The 12,029-nt window shown below is 46.7% G+C and overlaps 1 protein-coding gene across 4 annotated transcripts in view; it reads right to left on the bottom strand.

Moving 5' to 3' along the window:
* Positions 1–12,029, bottom strand: part of CEP170B (centrosomal protein 170B) — a 139,359-nt gene that overhangs the window by 106,042 nt on the left and 21,288 nt on the right. For all 4 annotated transcript variants that reach the window (XM_029598077.1, XM_029598080.1, XM_029598078.1 and 1 more), the window contains exons 4-5: positions 10,200–10,278; positions 2,206–2,264 (exon numbers count right to left, since the gene is read on the bottom strand). In XM_029598077.1, coding sequence (XP_029453937.1) covers positions 2,206–2,264; positions 10,200–10,278 — 138 coding nt within the window. The remainder of the gene's footprint in view (positions 1–2,205; positions 2,265–10,199; positions 10,279–12,029) is intronic.

Below are 12,029 nucleotides of genomic sequence, written 5' to 3'. Positions count from 1 at the left end.
AGCACTCACTGACAATGGATTGCATCAATGGCACCAAACAAGATTTCGACGGCACTTGACTAATTCTTGATCAGGTCAACAGTATACAGCGCCATCCCCAGCACCACAGGCACTCGCGAACATCGAAAGCCCAATAGATCCTGGTACCAAAAGACAATTGATGGACTGGCAGTACAGAGGATGCCAGGAGTGCCTGCATACAGAGCTCTGCAGCCCCAATATGCCTCACTGGTGCCCAAAGAAACTGATGACTGTCCTGCACCATCGACGGTTCCCCTTGGTTCACCTATACATCAGAGGGCGTCAATGCTGTAAGCTCAATGGAGTCCCTCACCAGCGGCTATGGCTGACGATAGCCTCAACTAGTGTTCTTTAGCACCAATGGTGCTTGAAGCCAGGCAGGGCCTCCAGTGCCCCCAATCCCACTGGCTCAGGGCTCCTGAAATCAACAGCATCCATAGTACCTGATAACCATAGGCCAGTGATGGGACAGCCCAATGCCCCTCAGTGCCCAGTCTGGGCACTGCAAAGAGGCCTCGAGGGCACTGGAACACTGCACCTGGATTCCTTGGCAGTCGAGGATGCCTTGAGTGGATGGCGACCCCAGCGCTAGACAGTACCAAGTCCGTCCAAAGCCGAAACTCCTGTTGCCTGAGGGCTTCACTAGCATGCAAGAGCTCTCAGGCTCTGGCAGTCAATGGCCTCAAGGGTGACTAGAGTGCTCAATGGCAATCCCAGTGCCTCGTTGATGGTGCTCGACATTGTCAAGAGTGGGGACTGGCATCACTGGCTAACACACCTGATGGTCTCCATGGTGGTCCCGCACCTTGATGGTATCGAAGGCATCTATGGCCTCGAGGCAGCTCCACACTGCTACAGCATCGATGGCAGCCATGGCCTCAATGCTTATTCACCTCAATGGCCCATGCACACACCTCAATGAGATTGAGGGCATACATGGCATCAAGTGCGGCTCCAATAGCTTTGAGGGGAACCATGGCACTCAATGGCAGTCATGGTCTTTGACACTAGAGTTCGGTGCTTCTAATTCACATCAAGGTCCAAGGCGCTTGATGACTCAGGTGCACTGATCCACAGATGCCTATGGCACAGAAGGCCCTTACGGCATCAATGGTGATCAAGCACTTTGAAGGCATCAAGGGTGACCAGGGCACTCAATGGCAGTCCTGGTCCCTGACATGGTCCTGACTTCAACATGTCTGATCATCAGTGCACTGTCACAGATGTGCGCAGGCAATAGTTACTGGGCATGGCACCAAAGGTGCTGCAGCAAGCTGCTTGCCAAGGCTCCTGCTCACCCTCTCTCACAAGGAGACTGCACTGCCATCACAGGCAAGTAGGAGAGGAGACTATGTCATCCAGGGTTCCTGCCCGTGGAGACCAGTTCCTTTGAATGTGAGGAAGATGAACTCTGCCCCCCCACAGGAATGGTGTGGTCCTTGATCTCTTCACTGTCTGAACCTCCATCGGATACTGATCGATCGGTGAAATGACATGGAACTCCTGCTCAGGTAGAATTCAGGCGAGCTCCCAGTCTCAGCAGCCTACACGGATCACTCACGGACTGCATTCAGTCAGTCCTGCCAGTACCTGACTAAGGTACAAAAACAGACAGAGCAAGAAAAGGACACAGATAGCAAACTGCAGGTGCAGTATTTATTTAATAAGGGATACTATTATACTCTGCCATGCGGCACAGCGACTAAGGCCTGCCATATGGCTGGCAGACAATAGGAAAAATGGAAAAGGAAAAGGAAAATAAAGCTACCATATGGTAAAGGAAAGAAAAACAGCTGCAGGTCTAGAAAAAATCACTTACAAAAACTGTGAGGAAAGAGCAAAGCTGAATACCATGACACAAACGGCTCCGCGGAAAATAAAAGAGACTGAGGGACTCTGCCTAGAGGGCAGGGTGATAACTACAGCTGCACATGCTCAGTAGGGCATGTTTGAAAGTTCTAGAATCTTTGAGATCAAAGTTCCAGACCGGGGCTCTATCCGATGATGTCACCCATGTGTGAGAGCTAACATCCTGCTTGTCTTCGAAGAATGCGGTCTCCAAGTTCACAATCACGAGGGAAATTTTACAAACGTTTACACAGGAATTGGCTACCATACATCTGATTTAGGAAAAGAAGAAGAGGAACTTACTTAAGGCAATCTGTCTTTCCAGAAGCTACTTACCTTTAATGCTTCCTCCGGGACTTTATGATGAATCTGTTCTAACACATACATGTTGGCATGTACAGACTGAGTTAAGGAACCAGAAAAATAAATTTAGATAACAAAACTAAACCTTTTTCAATTATAGCTACAAATCTGTTTTCAAGCAAACCAAGGATAAAGCCAGGCTAAGGAACCAATGGTGCAGGTGTGGTGGTAGAAGTCACCAAATGTCTACTTTGTGCCCTTCGCTTTATCATTCTCTTATGTTCTTTTCTTTAGGTGTTTTGGAATGGAGAAGTAGCCTAATGGTTAGAGCAGCAGGCTACAAAGCCAGGGAAGCCAAAGTCCAAATCCTGCTGCTGCTCCTTGTGACTCTGGACAAGTCACTTCTCCCTCCATTGCTTCAGGCACAAACTTAGATTGTGAGCCCTCTGGGGATAGGAAAATACACACAGTGCCTGAATGTAATCCACTTTGAAGGTGCCTGAAATGTGGAATATAAATCAAATAAGATTGTTTCAGCTGGATAGTTCTTCCTGTCTCCTTTTCTTCCAGTTCAACCACAACCAGTGCTGAGATTCTGGCACCTTGTGCATTTTTCCCCCTATCACCCACCCATTCTCTTAGTCTGGTCAATGCAGCAGTGGTCCTCAGGCCAGAAGCCATGCACCAGGACTCCTTCCAGAACCCTGTATCATGAGCTTTAAATCTGGCCGTCAGAGTTCACCATGATTCCCATCCACCTACCCCCAGCACTGTGTACAATGCCTCTGCAGCATCCTCAGCCCCAGCAGACCCAGGGAGCAGAAGATCCAATGCAGGAAGTGAAGGAGGGTCCATCTGAAGGGAAGGGCAAAGAATTTGCCAGAGCCAGCAGGCCTGCCCCGCATGCTCTTTTCTACAAGTAACATAACACCATAGTGCTCAGAATAATTTAACACATTCAGGCTGGTCAAAGCGGTGGGCAGCTAGTTTCCAAAATAAGGGTCCTGCCAGAACTTTCAGTTCATTTCATGCAACTATTACACATCAACACCACAAACGAAATCTAATCATTTCAATCTAACCAGGTTTCTAATTACTGTGCGCATGGGTTTCATCCTGAAACCCAGAACAAGCACTGGAAATTTAAAAGAAAACAAGAAAAAAAAAAGTGTGTTTGCACTAACCAAGACATCCAAAAGACGGATTTATGCAGCTTCTTTTCAGGTCGAGGCAGTTTCGGGAGTGAGCGAGAAAGCTAAGCAGCAGGTTGGCTAGGTTCCTGAAGAGCAATGGCAGGGCATCGATCAGCCGCACTCTTCAACTCAAACCAAGCACTTTAAACTCTGGGGTCTCTTCAGCAATGAACTATGCATCTACTGTATGTGACTGTTTTCTAATAAGGAAATCACGGATGCCATTTACACAAGCATTTTATTTATAACATCTTATATTCCATAATATAATCGGAGCAATCGTGCTTTGCAGATCACACGAACACATAATTCAATCCTAAAACAAATTACAGTAGAGACAAAAAATTTACTTATTAAAACAGAAAGGAATGAAAGCCAACAAAGAATTTAGAAGCAAAATCTAGACTGTAAGAGAATCATATTCAGAGACATTTAGCTGGATAACTTACTACTAGTCAGCCAGCAACATGAATATTTCGGCACTTATCCAGCTAAATTTTAGATGGATATCTCATCATCTGGCTGAAATTTAGCTGGATAGTTTAGGAGCATTTCAGTGAGGAGTTATGTTAGCTGAGTATGTTATCCGGCTAACTCCAATATTCAGAATTAGTCAGATAACTTATACAGTTAAGTCTGGTCATCCTAAAGAACTGTCCTAAAGTTAGCAATTTAAATTTATCTGGCAAAATTTTAGATAGCCAGCTACATTCAATAGTGCAACTGCAATAATGATCCAGGAAACTACAGACCAGTGAATCTGATGACTGTGCCAGGCAAAATGGTAGAAACTATCATAAAGAACAAAACTGCTGAACATATAAATAAGCATAGTTTAATGGGATCAAGCCAACATGGATTTTGCCAAGGGAAGTCTTACCTCACATGCAGGCCAATACAGTAAGGTTCGCGGGAGAGCAGTCAAGTGCCTGCTCTCCCGGCGCGTGCACAGGCCAGTGTCCTGTGTGCGCAATTCAGTAAACTAAAATATTTAAATTAGGGCCGGCAGTAAAAAGAGGTGCTAGGGACACTAGCGCGTCCCTAGCACCTCTTTTTGGACAGGAGCGGCGGCTGTCAGCAGGTTTGACAGCCGACACTCAATTTTGCCGGCATCAGTTCTCGAGCCCGCTGACAGCCATGGGTTCAGAAACCGGGCGCCGGCAAAATTGAGCATCCGGTTTTCAACCCGCAAGCCACAGGCTGATTTCAAATTTATTTATTTAACTTTTTTTTTTAAACTTTCGGGACCTCCGACTTAATATCGCCATGATATTAAGTCGGAGGGTGCACAGAAAAGCAGTTTTTACTGCTTTTCTGTGCACTTTCCTGGTGCCGGCAGAAATTAGCGCCTACCTTTGGGTAGGCGCTAATTTCTGAAAGTTAAATGTGCGGCTTGGCTGCATATTTTACTTTCTGTATCGCGCAGGAATGACTTATAGGGTCATCAACATGCATTTACATGTTGCGGGCGCTATTAGTCTCGGGGGGGGGGGGGTTGGACGTGCGTTTTCAAAGTGCTATTACCCCTTTACCCCTAAGGGGTAAAGCTAGCGCATCCAAAACGCGCATCCAAATGCCAGATATTTGCTACATTTATTTGAGGGCATAAATAAACATGTGGATTAAAGTGAGCCAGTTGATATAGCGTATCTGTATTTCTAGAAAGCATTAGACAAAGTTCCTCACAAGAGACTTCTTAGGAAATTAAAAAGTCATGGGATAGGGGCAGTGTCCTATTGTGGATTGAGAACTGGCTAAAAGATAGAAAATAGAGAGGAGGGCTAAATAATCAATGTTCTCAATAGAGAAAAGTGAATAATGGAGGCCCTAGGGATTTGTTCTGGGACCACTGCTTTTTAACTATTTATAAACGACCTGGAAATAGGAACGAGTAAGGTGATTACATAAATAAAATGTAATGTGGACAAGTGCAAAGTGATGCATTTAAGGAACAGTAACCCGAATTATAGCTATATAATGCAAGGTTCCACATTAGAAGTCACCACTCAGGAAAGCAAACAGAATGCTAGGAATTATTAGGAAAGGAATGGAGAATAAAACAGAGAATATCATAACGCCTCTGTATCATTCCATTGTGCGATCTCATCTTGAATAGTGTGTGCAATTCTGGTCACTACATCTCAAAAATGATATAGCAGAATTAAAAAAGGTACAGAGAAGGGCAACCAAAATGATAAAGGGGATAGAACGAGTTCCCTATGAGGAAAGGCTAAAGAGGTTAGGACTCTTCAGCCTGGAGAAGAGACAACTCAATAAAATAGTGAGTGGTGTAGAACGAGTAAATGTTAATTGATTGTTTACTTTTTCAAAGAGTCCAAAGACTAGGGGACAAACAAAGTTACTAAGTGATACACTTAAAACTAATAAGAGAAAATATTTTGTATTCAATGCATAATTAACCTCTGGAATTTGTTGCCAGAGGATGTGGTGAAAGCGGTTAGTGTAGCTGCATTCAAAAAAGATTTGGACAAGTTCCTGGTGGAAAAGTCCATAAACCATTATTAAGGTGGAGTTGCTTATTCTTGGGATAAGCATCTTGGAATCTACCTACCCCTTGAGATCCTGCCAGGTACTTGTGACCTGGATTGGCCACTATTGGAAACAAGATACTGGGGTTGATGTATTTTGGTCTGACCCAGTATGGCAAGTCTTATACTCTTATGAATATACCTCCACAATTAACCGAATAAATTTATCTGGCTAACTTTGCTATCCAGACAGTGACTGAATATGTACCCCTAAAAATCTAGATGGGAAATTCTTTATTAGACGAATCAATGACTGAACAGAGCTTTATTTAATGGAATGCCACAATTAAATGCCACACCCTCGCATGATAAAGCCAAATTGTGATGTCAGGACCCATACCACCCAATGTGACGTATGCATCACAATGCCAAACCAGAGAGGGTGCGACTCAGTATCTGGATGACACCAGAGGAGGAAAAACCTGCTTTTGCAAGGCCATATGTAGGAAATCCAAATCTCCCAGGAAAAAAAAAAAATATAAAGTTAACGTTTCAAACGATCTTTTACTGCAGGACAGATTTTCAGTTCTAAGACAAACTTCACCAGTCCCGTAGTACCACATTTACAACATCCAGCCTCTCAGTGGAGTGCTTTGGTAAAAAACCTGCCAAAGTGACAGCAAGGAGGCTCATCCCCACAGTGCTGCAAGAGAGCAATACAAGGAAAACAAGTGGTTCTGAGGCATCTCTTATTTTCTCTTTTTTTTTCAATCAGATATACATTTTCAAGATGTGATGATTTCAGAAGGGAAAGGGAGGCCCATGTTTACATATAAATATTAAAAAAAAAAAAAGCTTTCCATCTATTTCTGCATCTAGAAAACCAGAGGGGAAAAAACCCAGGCTCTTCAGCTATATTCAAGGGCAAACTGGGTCCAAAAGGGCAACTAGCACAGAAATAAATACTAGTGATGATGGGTAATGGAGCAAAGGATTCACTTCTTGTGTCCCGGTGTGCACACAAATAGAAGAGGATACATAAATGTGTTCTCCATGTTCACAAAAATGCTCTGTCCAATTATCAGAGACCTGATCAAAGCATTGCAAAAGGCCAAGTATGTAACCCTCTATATCAGTGGCTCCCAATCTGATATTATCAGCAAGCAAGAACACCAGCAGCAATACAAGGACAGGAGGGCCCACAGCCATCACAGGAAAATAAAACAGACAAATGCAGATTCTGTGAAACAGAACTGGAGACGGCACACATCTCATCACTGGATGCGATGTGCTGATGTCAGAAGGCCTGTGTACAGAAAGGCTTGGCTCATCCACTGGAAACTGCAAATAGGATATTATCACTGGGATCACTGTACAGAATGAAGACGCTTTGATCACCTGTGACATTTCCATTCCAACTGATACAAAGCTTGGTGCAAGAAAACCGGACAGCGCAGTAAAGGAGAAAAACAAGCGACTTTTCCATTCAACATATGGAGAGAGAGAAAGAGAAGATCCGCAGGCACTGAATGATGCAATCGGACACCAAAAAAACATGACGGAAAGATACAGAGACTGCCCCAACTGTCAGATCGATACTGTAACGTGCGGTTGAGGATTTCCCGTCTGTAACCTGCTGTGAGCGCACAATTCGGACGCGTAAGGCGATCCAGCGATACAGTCTCCAGTTTCACGCGTCCTTAGCGCTTCTTAAAACAGACGCATAACCCTTTCCGCACCCAGCATGTATATGATATGTAAATGAACGAATTAGCTGTATAATGAAGGAATTAGCTATTCCCCTCCGATACTGTGACGCGCGCTCAGATTATCTCCTTTGTAACCCGCTATTTTGCCGCGTCCTTAACCTGTTAGTTTACCGCCTACCCTCTACTTCGAGTTAGTGTGGTGTTCGAAAATTAAAACGGGAATAAAGTGTAAAAAATGGGGGTAAAACCAAAGGGAGTAAAGTGTAAAAAACCATGGACGACCTCCATATTAACATTGCAGCGTAAGTTGTTTATATATATGTATAAATACCTGTCACTTTCCTGTCACTTTCCGAATCCCCCAGGCATGCGGTCATCGAGGCGGCGGCGGGAGCCTGCGGGCGGGTGGGCGCCTGTTCATCCAGGCGGCGGCGGCGGTGGGAGCCGGCGGGCGGGAGGGCGCGCGTTGGATCCAGGCTGCGGCGGGAGCCAGCGGGCGGGTGGGCACGCGTTGGATCCAGGCGGTGGCGGGAGCCGGCAGGCGGGTGGGTGCCCGTTCATCCAGGCGGCGGCGGGCGGGTGGGCGCGCCTTCGATCCAGGCGGCGGTGGGAGCCGGCGGGCGGGTGGGTGCGCGTTGGATCGAGGCGGCGGCGGTGGGAGCCTGCGAGCGGGTGGGCGCACATTCGATCCAGGCGGCGGTGGGAGCCGGCGGGCGGGTGGGCGCGTGTTCGATCCAGGCCACGGCCGGAGCGGGCGGGTGGGCGTGCATTCATCCAGGCGGAGGGAGCCGGCGGCGAAAGCGGCCTCCGGCAGCCCCTGCCGGCGGGGGCTGCCGGAGGCCGCTTTCGCTGCCGGCTCCCTCCGCCTGGATGAATACACGGCCCCCGCCGGCAGTGAATGAATGCCCGTGCGATTTCAGCGCTCAAGGCAGTCACATGCTGTGACGTCAAGCGTCGTGATGTCACGCCTTGAGTGCCGAAATCGCACGGGCATTCATTCACTGCCGGCGGGGGCCGTATATTCATCCAGGCGGAGGGAGCCGGCGGCGAAAGCGGCCTCCGGCAGCCCCCGCCAGCGGGCTCCCTCTGCCTGGATGAATGCACGCCCACCCGCCTGCTCCGGCCGCGGCCTGAATCGAACACGCGCCCGCCCACCCGCCCGCCAGCTCCCGCCGCCGCCTGGATCCAACGCACGCTCACCTGCCAGCTTCCGCCGCCGCCTGGATCCAACGCGCGCCCACCCGCCCGCCGACTCCCACCGCCGCCGCCTGGATGAACGGGCGCCCACCCGCCCGCCGGCTCCCGCCGCCGCCTCAATGACCGCACGCCTGGGGGATTCGGAAAGTGACAGGAAAGTGACAGGTATTTATACATATATATAAACAACTTACGCTGCAATGTTAATATGGAGGTCGTCCATGGTTTTTTACACTTTACTCCCTTTGGTTTTACCCCCATTTTTTACACTTTATTCCCGTTTTAATTTTCGCCCTGCGCCTTGCTTCGGGAGGGGGGGAACCATCCACTTCCTGGTGCCTGTCATTTCAAATGTCATTTGAAATGACATTTGAAATGACAGGTACCAGCGCACCCAGGATACTGTATAGGCGCTGTATTAGCGCCTATACAGTAAAATGGGTTGCGCGGGCCTAACGTTTGCCTAACGCTTCGCAGACGCGGCATGCATTTGCATGCAATTTGAAGAGAGTATCGAGCGGTAGGTGAAGAGAACTGTGCGTGCGGGGAACGAGGGTGCGCCTGGCACTGCCGCACTCTTTCTAACGCGGCATAACTGTATCGACCTGTTTATTGGGCGCTACCGATCTGATTAAAAGGAACTTTCAGAAGCACCTCCTTAAGATGCCTGTGTGTTTTACACCCCATGATCTGCAGAAGGAAGCTTTTTGGTACAACACAAGCATTAAGAAGAGCACTAGCAGTAAATTTGAGAGACTGAGATTGTACCCGATGTATCCTGGCTAATAAGTGAGGTTCATTCCCGTCACGGTGTGCACAAAACCAACCCATTTGGAGACACTAACCCCTCCCCAAGCAAACCTATCTTCTTTAATTCTAAAAGTGGTAGGTTTTATTTTTTTTGGAAAAATATCTTGTTACATTAAAAGCATTCACATGAAACTGTTAGAACTTAGGCTGTGTAAAAATTCTAAAAGATCCAAGCACTGTCCAATTAGGTACAAGGGCATTGCGGACTTCTGTTTGCTCAGACACACGATTTGGTTTCAGACATCATGGCCTCTGCTCCTACCTCTTCAGGAAGGGTCACCCTGGCATGTCCCTTTGTGACACTGGGGCCTGCGTGCAATAACAAATTCACAATGTAACTGAAATGTACCGGGGGAAGCCATACAGTTCGAACCTTACAACATTTAGTAATCAGTGAACACTACCAAAAGATTTTGGAGGATGTCAAGCAGTCACCTCTGCCTAACAATAACCAAACAAACCCGACCTGGGCTGCAGCTCTAGCCACAAGCGGCAGAAACGAAGAGGAGCCGGGGGGACGGGACGCAATCATTTTCATTTTTTTAGGAAGAAAAACCACAGCAGACGACAGAGCTGGGAAGAGCAGCTCCCGACACCGTGCTCAGAGCTCCCCACTAAGGAAAGGATATCGTAGCCGAAGCGGATCACGTCGCTTAACTTCAGTGTGATGTACTTCTGGTCAGGGATCCGCACGTCGTTCACAAACGTCTGCAGGGGGAAAGCAGAAAGAAGCAGTTACAAGAAAAGTACAGGGAAGGCAAAGATCCCACAGAGATGCAAACATTCTAACTTGGCGACAAATTCTGAAGCCACAGAACCGCCAAAGATCAAATAGAATCTGGAATTGATATTCTTTGCCTGAATGCCGGCTAGATTTCAATTTCTTTGCAATCTGCTTTATTTCGCACAGCACTTCACTTTTTCTTCTTTGAAAGGGTTATCCTCCAGGGAGAGGGAAAGCTTCCACCCCCCTGAAACTGAATTCATGAGATACCCTCCTCCCCAGCAGGCAACAGTGCCACAAAACCAGATTTCACCCTTTCCATCATGAGTTGCCCATCTAGAAACCAGGGGACACCAGCAAAGCTTCCCAAAATATCTGCAATCTTGAGCAGTTCAGGTACCCTCCCCCAGGCTCGAACTTAAGACTGTCAGCTCTTTGGGGAAAGGATGCTAACCAAATGTCTGACTTATCACGTACAGTGCTGTATACATTAAAAAAAACCTGCCAATACACCTATATTAAAGTTTAAACCTTAAGGCATTCAACAATTTAAAACTTCAAAATGCAGTTATGTGTATGCCTTTGGGCCTTGCAACGTTCCCACCTATCTTGGTCCTTGTGCTTACACCATGGCTCAGAGATAAAAATGGATTTTGCTCAAGCAGCTAAAAAGGATGAATGGCTCTTTGTGGGACATTAACAGATGAAGTCCATTTTGATACCCACAGACACAGGGCTACATTACCTCTTAAGCTATGGGCCATTTTATTTTATTTTTATTTATTTAGATTTTACATTCCGCTTTTCGCACTTTTTTCAGCGTTTCAAAGTGGATTACATTCAGGTACTATAGGTATTTCCCTATCCCCAGAGGGCTTATAATCTAGGGCTTGGATTTATCAAAATGCACTAAATATCGCATGCGATAAAAAAGGGGTGTGTTTTATGGTAATAGGCAGTTTATCGCAATTTGCGCTAAGTGACTGCAAATTGCGATAACTTTTTTGCACTTTTGGGCCGATTCAGTATGGTCCGCCTGGCCGCACGCACCTTTAGCCCCAGTTTGGCCGCGCGTTTTCGACGCGCTATTTTTACCCCTTATACAGTAAGGCCGAAATTTCTGTATCGTGCTCTCTTGTAAAGATTTGATGACCTTCGGAGTGAGGAAACTCACTCAAAGATGAGATTTGTGCAATGTTCTCTCAACCCTCACTCCGAAGGTCATCAAATCTTCACAAGAGAGCACTGTTCTGTTCGTATGTCTCACTTTGAATGTCAAAGTGGCTCCTAACCCCTACACTAATAACTAAACCTCACCTCGAGTTACTAGATGGGCTTCCCATAGAGATATACATACCTATCTAGTGTGAGGACATTATGGCTAGGCGCTCTCTCTCTCTTCAAAACTACTAAAACCAGCATTTGAGAATACATCGCATGATGCAATAAAGCCTTAACCCTACTGAAAAAGGTATAGCTAAAAATCGGCGTTAAAACCATGAGAAAAGGGTTCGCAAATGGTGAACCCAGCCCACTCCCGCCCCTAACTCCTCCTCTTTTTCTGATTTGCATCGCACCATACGTTATGGTGCTATCGCATGCGAAAACGCCAGAACGCAATTTGATAAATGACCCTGTAAGTTTGTACCTGAGGCAATGGAAGGTAAAGTGACTTGCCCAAGGTCACATTTATGTTTAAACACGGTTTCCAGGATGGAGAGCCCTCAGAATGCCT

The sequence above is a fragment of the Rhinatrema bivittatum genome, chromosome 4, assembly GCF_901001135.1.
Source record: "Rhinatrema bivittatum chromosome 4, aRhiBiv1.1, whole genome shotgun sequence".
Classification (NCBI taxonomy): Eukaryota; Metazoa; Chordata; class Amphibia; order Gymnophiona; family Rhinatrematidae; genus Rhinatrema; species Rhinatrema bivittatum.
This window is presented reverse-complemented; position numbering and strand designations above follow the sequence as displayed.